This window comes from Enhydra lutris, unplaced genomic scaffold (genome assembly GCF_002288905.1).
Source record: "Enhydra lutris kenyoni isolate GAN:26980312 unplaced genomic scaffold, ASM228890v2 scaffoldscaffold5, whole genome shotgun sequence".
NCBI classification, from domain to species: Eukaryota; Metazoa; Chordata; class Mammalia; order Carnivora; family Mustelidae; genus Enhydra; species Enhydra lutris.
In genome coordinates this window covers 14,034,969-14,052,411 of record NW_019154089.1, presented here as the reverse complement: position 1 = coordinate 14,052,411, position 17,443 = coordinate 14,034,969, and the positions used below count along the sequence as shown (strand labels likewise).

General features: G+C 50.7%; 1 protein-coding gene and 1 pseudogene across 2 annotated transcripts; one reads left to right on the top strand and one right to left on the bottom strand.

Moving 5' to 3' along the window:
• Nucleotides 1–2,403: 2,403 nt before the first annotated feature.
• Nucleotides 2,404–2,571, top strand: LOC111140839 (annotated as a pseudogene).
• A 3,940-nt stretch (nucleotides 2,572–6,511) lies between these two features.
• LOC111140838 (ring finger protein 44) lies at nucleotides 6,512–16,346 on the bottom strand. Of its 2 annotated transcripts, none has more exons than XM_022493051.1 (11): nucleotides 15,932–16,346; nucleotides 11,651–11,802; nucleotides 11,246–11,465; nucleotides 10,657–10,824; nucleotides 10,075–10,248; nucleotides 9,801–9,962; nucleotides 9,593–9,717; nucleotides 9,183–9,270; nucleotides 8,973–9,094; nucleotides 8,739–8,838; nucleotides 6,512–8,548 (listed from the first exon to the last, which is right to left on the bottom strand). In XM_022493051.1, the coding sequence occupies exons 2-11, from the start codon at nucleotides 11,755–11,757 to the stop codon at nucleotides 8,486–8,488; spliced, it is 1,329 nt and encodes a 442-aa protein (XP_022348759.1). In that variant the 5' UTR covers nucleotides 11,758–11,802; nucleotides 15,932–16,346; the 3' UTR covers nucleotides 6,512–8,485. The 2 variants fall into 2 exon arrangements, with proteins under 2 accessions (XP_022348759.1, XP_022348760.1); XM_022493052.1 differs by having other exon boundaries at nucleotides 11,246–11,435.
• Nucleotides 16,347–17,443: the final 1,097 nt, after the last annotated feature.

Genomic DNA, 17,443 nt, shown 5'->3' with positions numbered 1-17,443 from the left:
GCTGTACACTACATTACATTCCTACCAATAGTTGCTTTTTCTCCACATCCTTGCCAATACTGTTGTTTCTTGTCATTTTGATTTTGGCCATTCTGACAGGTGTAAGGTGCTACCTCATTGTAGATTTACTCTGCCTTTCCTTGATGATTAGTGATGTTTCCTTGATGATTAGTTGAGTTGAGCATCTTTTCATGTGTTTGTGTCTATCTCTATGTCATCTTTGGAAAATGTGTATTTAGGTCCTTTGCCCATTTTTTAATCAGATTGGGTTTTTTGGTGATGAGTTGTATAAGTTCTTTATATATTTTGGAAATTAACTCCTTATCAGATATATCATTTGCAGGTATCTTCTCCCATTCCGTAGGTTGTCTTTTTGTTTTGTTGAGGGTTTCTTCTGCAGTGCTAAAGCTTTTTATTTTTATGTAGTCTCAGTAGTTTATTTTTGCTTTTGTTTCCCTTGCTTCGGGAGACACATCTAGAAAAGTGTTGCTACAGCTGATGTCAGAGAAATTACTGTCTGTACTCTCTTCTAGGATTTTTATGGTTTTAGGTCTCATATTTAGGCCTTGAATCCATTTCAGATTTATTTTTGTACATAGTGTTAGTGATCTAGTTCCATCCTTTTACATGTAGCTTTCCAGTTTTCCCAACACCAATTTATTAGAGTGTCTTTTTCCTATTGTGTATTCTTGCCTTCTTTGTCATAGATTAACTGACCGTATAATTGTCGGTTTATGTCTGGGGTCTTTGCTCTGTTTCATGAATCTATGTGTCTATTTTTGTGCCAGTGCCATACTGTTTTCATTACTGCAGCTTTGTAGTATGTCTTGAAATCTGGTATTGGGATACTTCCAGCTTTTTTGTTCTTAATCAAGTTTTCTGTAGGTCTTCTGTAGTTTCCATACAAATTTTAGTATTTTTTGTTCTAGTTCATTGAAAAATGCTGTTGGTATTTTGATAGGGATTGCACTGAATCTGTAGCTTGCTTTGGGTTATATGGAAATTTTAACAGTATTAATTCTTCCAAACAATTATCATGGAACATCTTTCCATTTGTTTGTGTCATCAGTTTTTTTCATTAGTGTTTTATAGTTTTCAGAGTATAGTTCTTTCACCTCTTTGGTTAATTATTCCTAGGTATTCTTTTTGGTACAACTGTAAATAGGATTTTTTTTTAAAATTTCTCTTTCAGCCACTTCATTATTAGTGTATGGAAACACCACCAATTTCTGGGTATTAATTTTGTGTCCTGCCACTTGATTCTTTTATTACTTTTAATAGTTTTTGGTGGAGTCATTAGGATTTTCTGTGTATAGTATAAAAATAATAGGATTTTAATCTGATTCATAATGTCAGCCTTTACCCAATTTCCCAAAGGCTTTTTAAAAATTTTTTTACTTGAAATAAATATAAATTTATAGGAACTTGTAAAAATATTACAAAAATGTCTTATGTAACCCAATGAGTACATCTTTTTATGTATGTATGTGTATTTTTATTTTTAAAGATTTTATTAATTTATTTGACAGAGATCACAGGTAGGCAGAGAGGCAAGCATAGAGAGAGGGGGAAGCAGGCTCCCTGCTGAGCAGAAAGCCCAATGCGGGGCTCGATCCCAGGACCCCGAGATCATGACCTGAGCCGAAGGGAGACGTTTAACTGACTGAGCCACCCAGGCGCCCCACCAATAATAACGTTTTGCATAAAACCAGAAAATTGACATTGATATAATCCAGTTTTCACCAGTTTTACATCCACCCATTTGTGTGTATTTGTAGTTGTCAGTTTCATTACTTATATAAATAACCACACTATAATCAAGATACAGAACCACTGCATTGCCACAAAGATCTTATCCCTGCTACCCCTTTATAGTCACACATACACACACCCTTGTTCCACCATCCCCAACCCCTAGCAACCACTAATGTATTCTCCATCTCTCCTAATATTGATTATATATATATATATATATATATATATCTCCTTTGTGATTGGCTTTTTTCACTCACCATAATTGCCTTGAGATCCATCCAAGTTGTTGCATGTATCAATAGTTCCTTTTTTTTAAGTGAACTCTACACCAAATGTGGGGTTTGAACTCATGACCTCAAGAGTTGCACGCTCACTGAGTGAGCGTGCCAGCCAGGCACCCCTAGTTTGTTCCTTTTTATTGCTAAGTAGTATTCTGTGATCTGGATGGATCACAATTCAACCATTTGCTCACTGAAGGATGTGTACATTGTTCTTTCTTTGGGGTGATTATGAGTAAAGCAGCTATGAACATTTATGTATGTGTTTTAGTGTGGACATGTTTTCATTTTTCTGGGATAAATGCCCAGGAGCGCTGGGTCATGTAATAAGTATATATTTAGTTTTAGAGGAAACTGCCAGGCTGTCACCATGGTGAAGCTGAGCAGAGAGGCCAAGCAGAGGCTGCAGCAGCCCTTCAAGGGAGGCCAGTTTGCCAGCCTCTGGAACCTTATTCCTCTCATGATTTGCCTGGGATTTAGAAGGGTTGCAGATCCTGGAATGTCTAAGCCAACCCTTTTTAGTTTACTCAGGGGATAAAGAACCATTTGGTCATCTGGATTTGGAAGCAGTTAATGGACAGGAACAACATGGAAGGTGTGTGTGGTGGCTGGGATAAAAGATAGGACATCCTTTAGATGCTCATCAGTTGAATGGTACAGGGCTCTTCACAGATGCTTCAGTGGCAGAGTGGAACCTCTAGTGACTTATTTATCATAGATTGTATCAAACACTTGCCAGACTATATTCCAGAGTGGCTGTACTATTTAGTATTCCCATCTGCGATGTAGGAGAAATCGATGGAGGAGGATGCAATGCATCCTCACCAGAATTTGATATTGACACTATTTATTATTTTCGTTGTTTTTACAGGTGTGTAATAATCTTATTGTGGTTGAATTTGCATTTCCCTAATAGCTTATGGTGGTGAACAAATGAAATATCCTCTTTGTTTAATGTGTTCATGTCTTTTGCCCATATTCTCATTGGACTGTCTTTTTTCTTGAGTTTTGAGAGTTCTTTATTTATCTGACATGAGTCATTTCTCATATATGTGACTTGCAAATTAAGCATTTAATTTCTGGTGAAGACTAGACTAGTTTACTACTTTTCTCTTTTATGGATTGCTTTCAGTGTCATGTCTAAGATCTCTTCACTTCACTGTAGGTCCTAATGAAGATTTTCACTTGTTTTCTTCTAAATGTTTTCCACTTTTATGTTTTACCTTTTTTTTTTTTTTAAGACTTTATTTATTAGAGAGAGAGAGCGCGCAGAAGCAAGGGGAGTAGCAGGGAGAGGGAGAGGGAGAAGCAGGCTCCCCGCTGAGGGACTCGATCCCAGGACTCTGAGATCATGACCCGAGCTGAAGGCAGATGCTTAACTGAATGAGCCACCCAGGTGCCCCTATGTTTTACCTTTAAATCTTTGATCTGTTTTGAGTTCATTTTTGTATTGTGACTTAAGTTTCTTTTTAATTTTTCTAGTGGATGTTCAGCTACTCCAGTATTATTTATTGAAAAGCTTATCTTTCATTGAATGCTCAAAAATTAGCTGGCCTTACTTGTGCAGGTCTCTTTCTGGAATCTTCTTTCTGTTCCGCTGATCTACTTGTTTGTCCCTCTGCCACATTGTCTTAATGCAGATCTACAGTAACTCTTAAAATCAGGTATCGTGATTATTCTCACTTTCTTGTTTTTCAAAGTTATCTTAGCTGCTTGTTTCTTTGCCTTTTCATATGAATTTTGAAGAATGTCATCTCACACACACACACAAAAAAACCTGCCAGAATTTTGATAGGAATCGCATTAATCTATAGATCAGTATGGGAAGAAATCACATCTTAACCTATTGCTGAGTCTTCTAATTCCAGAACATGACATGTTTCTCCATTTATATAGGTCTTTGGTTTCTTTTTTTTTTTTTTTAAGTTTTTTTTTTTTTTTAGGTCTTTGGTTTCTTTTATCCAGTATTTATTAATTTTCAACATACAAATCTCATTTTGTTAGTTAGGTTTCACCTTTTGAGTGACTCTGTAGTTTTAAATTTTGATTTTCATGTGTTCATTGCTACTATATAGACTATAATTAATTTTTGTATATTCATCTTGTGACCTATGACCTGATGAACTCATTTAGTTCCATTTTTCTAGATTCCTTGGGATTTTCAAAATCTCCATGGGATTTTGATTATTTATAGTCATCAAATTTATAAATAGGGACAATTTTCTTTTCAGTATCTTATGTTTAATTTTATTTTCTTTTTTTGGCCTTATCTTATTGTGCTCGCTAGGACTTCCAATAGGATATTGAAAAGGAGTGGTGAGAGTGGATATTCTTGCCTTGTCCTGATCTCAAGGGTGAGGCACCTAGTCTTTCACCACCATTACATTGTTAGCTGTTGAGTTTTTTGTAGATGTTACTTACCAGGTTGAGGAAGTTATCTTATTTCTAGCTTGCTGAGAGTTACTATCATGAATAAATGTTCAATTTTGCCAAGTTTCTTTTTTTTAAATCAACTGATAAGATCATCAGCTTTCCTATAAGTTTTTTTTTTTTTAATACTGGAAAAAGCTTAGAGACTTCCCTAGACTTCAGACTAGGGCCCTGGAACTCCATCCCTATCACTGGTCTAGTCCAGCACTTCCCAGTGTGCCCCCAGAGAATGCAATTTGAGCACTACATTTAGCCAGACAAGCCCAATATGGCAAGTGCTGCTCACAGTATCCATTTCTAGAGGCTTATAACACTCATTAGCATAACCAAGGCTCAGAGAAGCCCTGCGGAATAGGCTCCTATTACCTTTAGTGTGGAATTTCCCAAACTTGTTTAACAGAGCCCTTCTTAACTCCCCCTTATGCTCTCATAGCCCTGTCTCTGAGACACATGGAACTACTCAACTAATTGTCCCTTTTTGCAGTTGATCCAGAGGCTGAAAGAGAAGTGACCTGATCAAGGCTACAGATAGTGGCATCACACAGACACCAGGTCCTGGGTTTCCTGACCCCAGCCCACTGCTCCTGCTCCAGATCATGTTGCTTTGACATGCTAACAATCAGCTGATATTCTTGCAGCACCATACACCATCATGGGTTAAGAGTTATGTAACCGTGTCACCAACCTGGTCCCCTGGGAGGTTCTCAGGCCCCTAGTCCCCACTGAGCCTGGAGATGAGGGACTCAAGTCCAGGTAGTCTTAGTAGTGCCGGGGTGTGGAAGGGTATGTAATGCAAGTTGGGCTGATCACGCTGGTGTAGCTCCCATATGGTAATGAATGGCTCAGGGATGCACCCACAATCCAAACCACGTCTAACAAGACTCCATCCCAGAAACATCATTAGAATTCCAGGGAAAAAATGGTTTTCCCATGGAATGATGCTAAACTAGAAGAAACTGAACTAGAGCTGCCAAGAACCACCACACAGAAGCAGCTCCTTCAAAACAAAATTGTAAAATGAAGGAGACAGGAGACCTTGGTTTATAACATGCCCGAGCCCAATCCAGTCACGCCTGACGCAGAACCTACCTCCAGAATTGAAATGAGAGACCAACAAGTGACGGTTGCCTAAAACCAGTTTCATGGAATCCTGCCACTTGCCAACAGAATCCTGCCTAATTTGAGTGTGAAGCAGATGGCCCAGAATGTCATCACTAACCTGGCTTGGCAGACCCTCTTTTTTTAATTTTATTTTATTTTATTTATTTATTTGCGAGAGAATGAGTGAGAGAGAGCATGAGAGAGAAAGTCAGAGGGAGAAGCAGACTCCTCAAGGAGCTGGGAGCCCGATGCGGGACTCGATCCTGGAAGTCCGGGATCATGACCTGAGCCGAAGGCAGTCGCTCAACCAACCAACCAACCAACCAACCCTTGGCAGACCCTCTTGATCAGGAGGTACCCCCAAGGTGCCACAGCAGAGAACAGTCTTTTCTGCCCACCTCATCCCTATCCCCTACCCACTCTCAGACTGACATTACCCCCACTTCCCACAGAAAGAACACAGGTAGCCAAAGGCAGCTTGGGCAATACTTGATATACATCATACATTTATTAGTGAATATCCCTCTGAAATCAGCAACAATATTAAAAAAAATAATGATTGCACTACTTGGTCAAGCAGAACTAGCAACTTTCATTTTAAAAAAAGTACAAATCTGTTAAAAATTTCAATCAGTATACACATATATATAATACAACATACTAGTTATGTTAAATGCTACAAACCAATGTGAATCCAATGGAATGGAAAAAACCACACATTTAAGCTTTAAGAACCATTTTTTTTCTCTATATATTAGCATTTTCTCAAATACATACGTGGGAAAAATGAGGTAACTGTAAAATGTGCAAGGAACAGGGCCCCCCAAATTACATTTATTTTTATATATATATATGTAATTTTATATATATATATGTGTGTGTGTGTGTGTGTGTGTGTGTGTATATATATATAAATATATATATATATATATATATATTTACACACACACATATACATAAAACACCTTTCTAACACAGAACACAGGTGCTGGGCCCAGCCAGGGCTGGGGGATGGTGCCCACTGTCATGCCTAGGCCAGAAGTTGGTAAATAAAAGAGTAAACAATGACAAGCCCCCACCACAGGAAATCATTGGTAACATGGCATCTATAGCAAGGTCGGCAAATCACAAACATCCTAAATAATTGTTTTATAAATCTTTTTTTTAATGATTTTTTTAAAATGTTGTGTTCCCCCCCCAGAGCTGCTCGTCGGAATGACTGCTGCAGCCAACACACAACCCGTGAGCCTGTTTCCACCCGCCCCAGGAACCTTGAGGATCTGGAAAACCTTTTGTCGGGGTGGGAAAGGGAGGGGGGGGTTTGGAGAGGGTGGTTCTCTGTAAAACACATGGGGTTTCAACACTGCTATAAATATAGAAACATCACCTGGAGTTATATACAGTAAGACTTTGGGTTCTCCATGGGGGTGGGGCCAGGCTGATGGGGCCCCATGGCAGGCTGAGGGGAGGCAGGGAGCCAGGGCCGCTGCAGGAAGAACGAGGGTGGTTGGAGCATCCCTGAGGCAGCAGGCGCCAGGGGCTGCCTGCTAGGATGTGCCGGCCCCACACGCGGTTCGTTCGGGGCAGCAACCCCAGCTGGGGGTAGGACAGGAAAGGAATGGGACTAGGGAAAGAGAAGATGGGAGTTCAGCCAGACCCTACCGGGGACCTCCTCCAGACCTTGGAGGGCAGGGCTCAGGCTGGGAGGAGGCCCCTGGAGGTGGGGTCCACGCCCTCCCTGGTCCCTGTCCTCCTGGGACTTCCTTGGAGGAGACTTGCCCCGTCAGGTGGGAGACGGGCCCTGGCTGGAGGGAGAAATGCCCTGAAAAGCGTACGGTCCCGGTAGGCTCTGGGGACGTGTGCAGTACAGTGCATGGCAGTTATCAGCTGAGCACAGACCACCCCCCAACCCCAGCCCTGACTGCCAGCCGCCCAGCCCAACCCCAGCCGCACACATGCATGCAGACCAGGCGGCACCACCAGACCATTCCCGGCCCCCTGGGCGCTTGGTCCTGGTTGGTCCCTATATCCCCCATTAAACCAAAAGGAAACAAATTATTTAAAAATCCACACCCCCAAATCCTACACGCGATTTTGGGCCAAATGAATAAACAAAAACTGCTGCTCCTCACGTTCATGCAAAACAACAGAAAGGGGAGATTGGGCGTGTGTCTGGCTGCCGTCACTGCCAGGAAGGGGTGGCCGCCAGGAACACAGGAGGTCACATCTCCCCTGCATGGCCCAGGCCCCCTCAGGTCACAGGCCACCCCAGCTCAGGGCTTGTCTCCCATCTGCTCAGGAGGCTGGCTCTGATACCCTCCAGCCTGGGGGTGGGCTGGAATGTTGTGACTGGGGTGAGGGTCCTTGAGGGAGCCAACCCTCACAGCAGCCTGGGTAGGGCTGGCTGCCTGAGTCTGTCTGGGGTGAAGGCAGGAGGACCCAGGCCTGGGGCTCAGGAAATGGCCTCATGCTACCTTCTGTCCGCACGCCTGTCAGACAGCATACCATTTCAGTGCAAGAGACCAGGCAACCCAGGATGGAGCCCCCTTTGCCCATTCTGGGACTGAGGATCTCCCCCAGCTGCACTCGGGATGGGGGGTGGGGGGATGGACTCCCGGCTCCCAGGGCTGGCAGGAAAAGGAGACAGACTTGAGGGCAAACAGGAGGGAGACTGAGTGAAGGGAACTCAGGCAGCTCCGTGGTGGGCAGACTGGCAGGCAGATGGGGCGGGAGTCTTTGGAGCTTGGCAAATGCAGGGGCTTATTGCAGGGACTTCTCTCAGGGCTGACCTGGCACCAGCTCCGGAGATGCAGGCAGGAGTGACGGGGCAGGCCTGGGCCACTCCCTCCCCGTCCTCCCCAGGTCCCCTCAACCCGAGCTTCCAGAGCTTCGGGCAGGGTTATCCTGGGCGGCTGTGAGCCTCACTCAGCCTCCCTGGGCACCTCGGAGGCATCGGCCCGGCAAATGGGACACGTCCGGTTAGCCTGGGGGAGCAGCCACACATCAGGCTCCACTCTTGCCTGTCCCCCACCCCAGCTGGGTCTATTCTGCCTCTGAGACCTGATCCCTGAACAGAGCCTGAACTGCTACATGATGACAAGGGAAACCCTCCAACGTCCACCCCCCTCCCTTACCACATAATGAACACCTGGAATCTGGCCTGGGTCGCATTACCTTTAACCACTTGTCAACACACTTGGTGTGGAACTCATGGTTGCAGGGCAGGACTCGCAGCAGCTGCCGTGCCTCGAAGTCACTGAAGCAGACAACACACCTGGGAGGGGGCACAGAGCGTCATTGATGGCAGGGGGAGGCTCATCACATAGTACAAAACCCCCTGGAGAAAGGGGTCCCCTTGTAGTCTCCCTGTGCTCACAGAGGGGCAGGAGATAGGGGCACAGCACTCACAGTGTCTGCTCTGACTGATGGCTGTCTGGGTTAAAGCGGTACGACGGGAGCTGCTCGATGTCCGCTTTGGTGAGGCCTCGGGGCTTGGCATCTCCTAGCCGCTCTGCCAGGTTCAGGAGGGCCTGTATCCAGGCAGGAAGGGAAGGTCATTAATGCTCAGGGCTGGAGGTCCCCCAGGCTCCCACCTCCCAGGACAGTGTTCCACGGGACCTCATAGTTCTCCATCTCCACGTCATCCACATCGAGATCCAGGCTGATGGTGGGCCCCATTGCTGTTGGTGACATTGGCAGCATCGAGCTAGGGGAGGGGGAGACAGGTGTGGGGGGCCCAGGGTCAAGGTCAGTAGGTGTAGGGGGTGCAGAGCTGCTCCCGACTCCCTCTGTGAAATAAAGCCCAGAGCTCTGCACCGTTCACACCAGGGACTCCAGCGTTTGTCCCAGGACATTGTAGGAGGGCCAGGAACCCAGTTGGTGAGTGTTGAGAATGTATATGGTTTGGTGGGGATGCCAGATGGCTTTAGAGGCCCCAGGCACCCCATGGGTCTTTGTTTGGGTCCAACCACTGGAGGCCCCAGGAGACCACAGCACCATGGCTCTGGGGCAGATGTGCTGGTACTTACAGGAAGTAGGGCAGGAAGCTGGGGTAATACGGTGGCGGGGGCGGCGGTGGGGGTGGCGGGGGCAGCGGCTGTTGCAGGCGGTATCTCTGAGTGCTCAGTCTCCGTGGCATCACGTGGGAATATGGCTACGAGAGGGGTGCCAGGTGCAGGTCAGCCCAGTGGACCTGTCTCCCGATCACTCTAGAGTCTGGCTGGGGACGGTACTTACCACACCGAAGGACAGCTCCTGGTGCAGTGGATCGTGGGGCAGGTAGTGCAGGGGCACAGATGGGGACAGGGCTGGGCCTGGGGCAGAGGTGGAGTAGGTGAAGCTCCCCAAGGGGTGCTGGTCCCCCCGCAGGTCCACATCGTTGTCAAGCCGCTGCAGAGGCTGGAAGAAGCGGGGGGGTGGTGGGGGGCAGTGGGCAGCCAGACTCACTAACAAGGGAAGCCATGGCCCCCATGCCATCCCCTAGAGCATCAAACCCATTGCCCGGACTCACCATCCGCGGGTGCTGGGCCTGCAGCGATACAAACTGCCCAAGAGGTGCCATGTGGGCAGGCTGGGGGTGTGGGGCTGGCGGTGGGGGATGCAGGATGTAGTGGTCACTGGAGATGAGGTGAGGGTAGGCCTGATAGGGCACGGGGAGCTGCTGCATGGTACACGCCTGGATCAGCTGCCAAGAGAGGGAGGGGGTAGGGGGCTGCAGAATGTTCTAGGCTCTGGGTTGCGCCTATGCCTGGGCCAGGGGCCATTCCACCCATTGAGAGGTGACTTCACTGAAGCCTTCTGGCCCCTCCTACCCCTGCCAGAGGCCACCCAGGCAGGACACTACACTCTTTTAAGGTCCACAGTTATAATTCCAAACCATAAGGTAGGCACTGGGGTGGGAAGGTCCCTGAACCCTGAGGTGCTCTCACTATCCGCGAATGTACACGTGCCTTTCTGGGCAGGGTGGAAGCCTGGAGCTGGGTAGGCGCTCTGATAGTGTGGATGGGTGTCATAAGCTCAGTTTGCTTTTGCTGCTGGCCTTGTCTGGGGCTTTCAAGTGGGGATGGGGCAGGAGGTGGAGGCACTCACTCACCGGGGGTGGGAGGCAGCAGAGGGGGTAGTGCTGCCCACTGAACATCACGGAGCATGCTGGGAGCTGCTGGGCACTGCAGCCAGGGATGTGTTGGCTTGTAGGCAAGGGAAAGCCTTGGGTTGTCACTGTCGTGACTGTGTAGGACAGAGGGACAGGTCCCTGGTGCACCTGTGAGCAGAGAGAAACCTGGGAAGTGTACGGAGGAAATAGCCATGCTGCTGCCCTCAAATGAGAAAGCCCTGCTGGGCCACCTCCCTTCTCTTCTCTAGCTGGGGCCTACCTAGGTACCCACCTGCGGATACTCCTTGTCCCAAGCCCTAGAGGGCAGAGAGAACCCTCTGGGAACCTGGGAGGGGCTTCCAACTCTACCACTCACCCACTGTGTAGTCCTAAGGAAGGCCCTTCCCTTCTCTGGGCCTTAATTTACCAACCTGTAAAACAGGGCTAGTAACGCCTCACTGAACATGCAATGAGTAAAGCAAGGGGAAATCAGGGTTCTGCTACCTCTGGTCCTCAGACAGGCTTGCCAGAGGCTGGTGGGGAGGGGCCAGCAGGGTGGGGAAATGGAGGTGATGGGTATTCTGCCTACCTGCTCGTGGAGATCAACCATGAACGGGCTCTGTTGGGAGGCTGGGTGCAGCATTCGGGGGCTCCTGCCGGCAGGAGCCGAGGCTCGGTGCTCCTCTACAGGGAGGTGTGGTGGTCGGGGTGGTGGCTGCTGGGAGGGTAAGCGCTCATCCTGGGCAGGCAGGCTGGCCAGGGGGCCCTCGCGGCTGGGGCTGCACCACAGAGAGGAGGCCCCAGTAGGACTGAGGGGAGCCACTCATTCAGAGAGCCACTCATTCAGAGAGAAGCCAAGGTCACTACCCACTAGGGAAGGAAGACCGCTCAGGGCCCTGTGCCCTGCCACCCCTGGCCCCTATGCCCCAACCCAAGCTGACAGCGCTGGTACCAGGGGTTCTAAGCTCTGTAGGACTAGGAGGTTCCTTCCTACCTTCCCCGGAGCTGGCCCGGGGTAGTGCCGGGTCCTACAGAGAATCGCCGCTGACCCACAGGGGCAGAGGGTGGCCACCTAGACACTGCCAGAGCCCATGGTCGCATCAGGGGTGGCAGAGGGGTGGAGGGGCTGGGCCAGGGCTCACAACCCTAGGAAGCAAACAGAAGGCACACAGAAGTCCAGTCACTTGTCCCATTAGGAATTGTGGAGACAGAATCAAACCTCAGCAGTCTGATTCTAAGGGCTACTGATGTCCACCACACCCCTGTACTCCATGCGCAGTGTGCACTCTGGGACTGGCCTTCTTCTTGGGCACTGGGGATCCAGGATGACAGATCAGGGATAGGGAGCCCAGGTTTCAGTTTCCTGCTCTATGAAATGGAATCAAGTTCCCTTTTAGGGTTGTGGTGAGTTAAGAGGGCTGGCCAGCATGCTTCCAGGCCAGGTGGCTCCACTAAGGTTCCCTCAAGCTGGGGTCCCCAGGGATCCCTGTTCTGGTGTGGTGGTCAATAACTTCAACCTCCAGGAAGCAGGGGGTCCCTGGGAGGGCACTCCAGCTTCCTCCATTCCATTGTGTTGGCTCTAGGGGGACTCCAATCAGGCCTTCTCTTTCCACTATTGCCAGGTAAGAGGTTCTGACCCAGTTCCTGCCCTCAGGGGTTCTCAATTCAAGTCAGCTTTCTTTCTTTCCATAATCAGCTGCCACAGGCCTACCCACATGTGACTTCATCTACTCTTCAAGGTCCATTTCACGGAATAGAAAACTGAGGGTCAATGGGATTGAAAGAGACTTGCCCAAGTGTCAAAGCTGGGAGTGAGCTGGCCACAAGCCTCTCACGGCACCCTGCTGCTAGCAAGAGGGGTCCAGCCCAAGCGCTCTGCAGGAGGTGAGGAAGGAAGTGGCCACTGGTGGGTGGGTGCATCTGGCATACAGCCAGGCCCTTGTTCTGGGGGCCTAACACAGCCCCCAAGTGGTGGTGGGGCTTGCTGAGAAAAAAGGGGAAGCAAGAACCTAGAGGAGGAAGTTGAGTGGGAATGGGGTGGGGCAGGTCTCCTCCCTCGGGTAGGAGTTGGGGGCCCAGGTGGGATAAGCTGGGGGGACCATTTATTAACTCCAGAGGCTGGGATGAGGCCCTGGCGGAGAAAACTCTGGAACCTGTCAGGCCCTGCAAAGCTGAAGGGTGCATCAAATAGGACCAGCCCTTTGCTGTTCCTGCCACAGGGAGGCCTCCTCCATCCGCCCCTTCTCCATCTGACAGAACTCCTATGCATCTCTGATACCCAGCTTTCAGTGTTCCCTCCCTGCTGACAGCTGGGGAGCCAGTGTATCATACCCTCAATACCTGGTTCCTTCCTGCCAGCAGTGGCAAGAACACCTCCTCTGTGCTCAGCTTTACAAGCCGGGGCCCTAACTCTCATAGCCAGCGTCCAGGGGAAGCTCTTCACTTGCTGGGACAGCACCTGGCCATGGCCACAGCCAGGCGTGTAAGAGCTGGAATTCACATTTCTCCTGCCTAACCTGGGTTCTGGCCCTTGGCAGAAGGGCGGGCAGAGCCCAGTGACCAGCCTGTGTCCAGCAATGATGTGGTAAATGTACACTCGAGAGCCCATCACACAGTCTGGCAGGAGGGAAACTGGTGCCCATGATTAAAAATTGGGAGATTACATAAAAATCTGTTCCTTCCTGAGAGGAAAAAAAAGCAGAAAATCTGGTCCCACTAGGCCCTCATTTCTGCTTGGTTCCTCTCACTGGAGCGGGAGCTTTCTCTCCAGGCCACCGAAAGCCCATTCTCTACCTGCCCACCGTAGGTAACTAGGTTTGTAACCCCTGGGGTGAGCCGAGTGTACATCCTTCACACATGTGTACACCCACAGCCTTCCTGATTCTTGCTGACAATCCAGCCTAGCAAAAAGGCCAGGGCAGACTCCTAGTATACCCCTAAATATCTGAAATGAGAGACTCCTAGGCCACTCCAGACCTTCTGGATCAGAATCTTTGGAGGGTTGGGGAACAAAGACATCGAGATATTTTACCAAATTCCCCAGCAGTTTCTATGGCACAGCCAGGTTTGAGCACCTCTGCTCTAACTGACCTCGGAGATCCTGGGAGCCGACAGTCCTGCTGATAAAGAATATTAACAGTAATGACTATGGCACTTCTCACATGCCATCCTGAGTCCTCATAGCAACCCTCAGATGTAAGGACACTGAGGCTCAGCGAGGTGAGGTCCAGAGCCTGTCAGCCAGAGCTGTGAGTGCACTAGGACATGGCCCAGGCAGCATCTTCAATGGCTCCAGGCTGCCTTGCTGAAGTCTGTAGGATGTGGATGGCATCGGGGCTCAGGCACATGGGAATCTGCTCTGGTCAGCCCCTTCAAAAACACCCATTCCTCAGGAAAGGGAAGTGGCAAGGAGCTGAGAAACCAAACCAGCAGACCAAAGGGCCTCCCGCTGTAGATGACTGTGATAAGTTTTAAGTGTCAACCCTTGCATTCTTCTACACGATACCCCAACTCTGGCCACAGTCCTGGCTGAGGATTGGGCGCATCACTTCCCCTCTCAGCCTCCGCTTCTTCACCTGTAAGATGGAACAGCCAGATAACCACCTGAAAGGGGACTGGCAAGGACTGCACAAAGGAAAGGTGATTTCTAAAGCGCATGTGTGAGTGATCACTATTAGAAATTAAGAGAAGCTAACCTCCACTCTCACCCTCACAAACAGAAATCAGGTGCCACTTCAAGCTCTCCAAGAGATACTGGGAAATATGCCTCCCTAGGGGAAACCCCAGCTGGCAAGGGAAGGACCCCTGGTTCTTGGAAGTCCTACTAAGAACAGAGGTTGTGCGGAAGGGACACACCCACTTCACAGTTGAGGAAACTGAGACCCAGAGAAAGGAAGTAACTTGCTCTAGCCGGCAAAGCCAGAGAGAGACAGAACTAGTTCTACCTTGCTGGCCACCAAGGCTCAGATCCCCCAACCCCTGACACTCTCATTAGCATCAGTAGCCCCCAAACCCACCTAATCCCAACTAATTTCAGTCCCTAAAGGGGATCAAGAGTTTTCTGTTTTAGGCACTCATGACTATTGTGGTGAATGAAGCAAGTTGAGACCCAGAGTTGGAGGAAGCAATTTGCTCAAGGTCAAACTGCAAGGGTGGCCAGGTGACCACCCCCAATTTCTGTAATTCCATAGTCCTTGGTGCTGCACTTTCAATGAGGTGTGGATAAATGGGTCTGCAGGGTCCCATCCCTAAACCCAATCTTGCCTGGAAGCAGGCACCACACTTTGCAGCCACCTCTTTCCCCAGGAGGCAGCCAACTCCCTACTTCCAGTGCCCCATGCAGCTATTCCAGTCCAAGTCTAGGGAACCCCTGCCAAGTCATTTGCCCTGGGGATGTCTGTCTGAGAGGAGCCAGAGTAGATTTAAGCAGGATGAGAAGCCCCCTCCCCCGCAAGGGGCAGGCTGGTAGGCAAGCAGAGCTCTCCGAACGTGTGCTGCCTGGAGGTAGCTGAGAGTAGGACCATCAGCCTCAGAGCTAGGAGTCCTTGGCTAGCCCAGGTTCCCTAGGTGACCTTGGTCAAGGAAATCTCTCTGCTTCTGTAAGCCTCAGTTGTCACAGCTGTGAAATGGGGGTGGAAATATCTCCTTCCTAGAACGCCCAAATAAAGCCAGAAGAAACAAGACGCAAGAAACCAGGTGGTCACATTAGCGGGGGAGGAAACCAGTGTTCCTGAAGGACCTGCCCCTCCTCAACGCGGGCCAGGCGCAGGTTTCGGGGCTCCGGGGAGCTTCCTCAGCCACCCTTCCCCGGGGATGGGGGGCCAAGGTACAGACACCCGCCCGGCGAGGAGACCCCCAATGTCCCCCCTCACTCATTTGTGCCGCGCTAGGAAGGGCATGGGGGGCGGGAGGCCGGACTGCGGCGTTGGGGCCAGAGCACTGTGACTTTAAGAGCCGAGGTTCCCGGACCATGTGCTCGGCGTGAGACAAAAGCAACAACAAAGGAAGTGGCGGCGGCAGGGGGAGGGGGCGGCTCCTTCCTTTCCAACCGCAGCACTCAGCCTCCGCAGCACTCAGCCTCCAGAGAAGGGAGGCTCGACCCGGCCTTGGGGGCTGGGGATCCTCCTTGATTCTAGAGGTCTCTCCTTATCCCCTCTGGACCGTCCGTGATTAACCCCTGCGGAGCCACCTAGATCACAGCCCCCAATCCCAGGGGAGAGGGACAGGAGTTCCAGGGATGCGGAAATAGGGAGTTGAGGCTCTGGCCTCTACTCACCTTGGGCCGCCAGGCCACACGTTGGCTCCTTTGTTCCCGATCTAGGACGGCCAAGCTGGACGGGGGGGGGGGGGCTGCCTGGACCCTTTAAGAGAGCCCCCGCCCTGCGGAACAATGTGCTCCCCTCCCCACCCCCCCGGTCCGGGGGCAGTCCAGCTCCTTCCGGGGCTCTCTCTTTGTTGTCGGTCCGCCGGCGTCTGCCTCGCGAGGCCCACGCGCAGTCTGCCTCTCTCAGCCCAGGCCCTCCGGGAGCGGGAGACGGCGCAGGACGCAGCCGGGTTTGCGCAGCTGCAGGCGGCTGGCCCTTTAAGAACTGTCCGCGGCGGCAGCGGAATGTAACAAACCCCACATTTGATTCACAACATTCGAAGCGGCGGGGTCGCGCGCCGGGCGGGAGGGGGGCTCGCGGGGGCGCGCCGGGAGGTTCCGGCAAACAGTAGCCGGCTGCTGCCCGCGGCAGCCCTGCGAAGAGCTCCGCCCCGCGGGGGCTATGAGAGCCAATCGCTCACCGCGACTCGGCACGTGATTAATGGGACGCCATCTTGAAAGGCAGATTTTCTTAAAACCTCCTCCTTGCCCCCACCTTCGCACTTAAAGTGACCGCCCTCATCACAAGCAGGGGGCGGGGCCACATGGCCTGAGCTAAAGATGGGAGACCCCGGGGTGGGCAAGGCCAACCAGCTGCAACTCGAACTTGCTGTGCAAACTCGTGAACCACTCGCGCCTCTGAGGCTCAGTTTCCCTGCCGGAGAAATGGGTCCCCCTAGAAGAGCCGCAGCCCAGACTTACTGTATCATGGTCTTCTCTTCGGGGACGGGGCGCCTCCTGGGATACTGAAGTGCAATGGGACTGACCTTCGACGAGGCAGGGGCGGCCTCTTAAGCCAGCCCAACTGGGTTAGGAAGGCTCTAACAGCCTTGGGCCGGCAACCTCCCCGGAGATGACGTCAGCCCCAAGAGCTACCGCGCCGCGATGACATCATGGCCTGGCCGCCCTGCATCTCCTTGTTTATACTACGCGGCAGCTTTAAAAAGCTGAGACACCTGGGTTGCCCAACGGACCAATAGCGGGTGACCCATACAAACGAGCTAACGCCTGCGGGGCAAGGGGATTGGTCCTGCGTGCGCCGACGCCACAGAGACACTTAACCGCCCCGCCCCCGGCGTGGCCCGGGAAAGGGGCGGGGAACAGTTTGAAGCATGAGCTGCAGTTGTCCGGCGCTCTGGTAGCAGTCGGCGCGTGGCCGGGAGAGCTTGGTCTCTTCCATGGAGGGCTCCCTGCTTAAGGGTTTTGGAAAACTAAGCCCAAAAAAGTCTTCAGTTTCCTACTGTACTCCTCCCAGCAGCGATGAGAAGGAAGGATTGCTACAGGATTTTACAGATGGGTCAGGAGGGTCAAGGGGGGCGTTACCCACTCACCCCAAGTCACACAGCTATGAAGGGTGGCCGAATAGGTATTTGAACCGAAACCACAGCCAAGCTCGTTCTCCTCTGCTTAATACAGGGGCAACAT

Excerpts from the sequence above, each read along its gene's own strand:
- LOC111140838 (XM_022493051.1), bottom strand. The coding sequence starts at position 11,757 with ATGCGACCATGGGCTCTGGCAGTGTCTAGGTGGCCACCCTCTGCCCCT. Across the intron at positions 11,466-11,650 it reads CCGGGCCAGCTCCGGGGAAG|TCCTACTGGGGCCTCCTCTC; the intron begins GTAGGAAGGAAC and ends GGCTCCCCTCAG. Across the intron at positions 10,249-10,656 it reads TCTGCTGCCTCCCACCCCCG|CTGATCCAGGCGTGTACCAT; the intron begins GTGAGTGAGTGC and ends CTCTCTTGGCAG.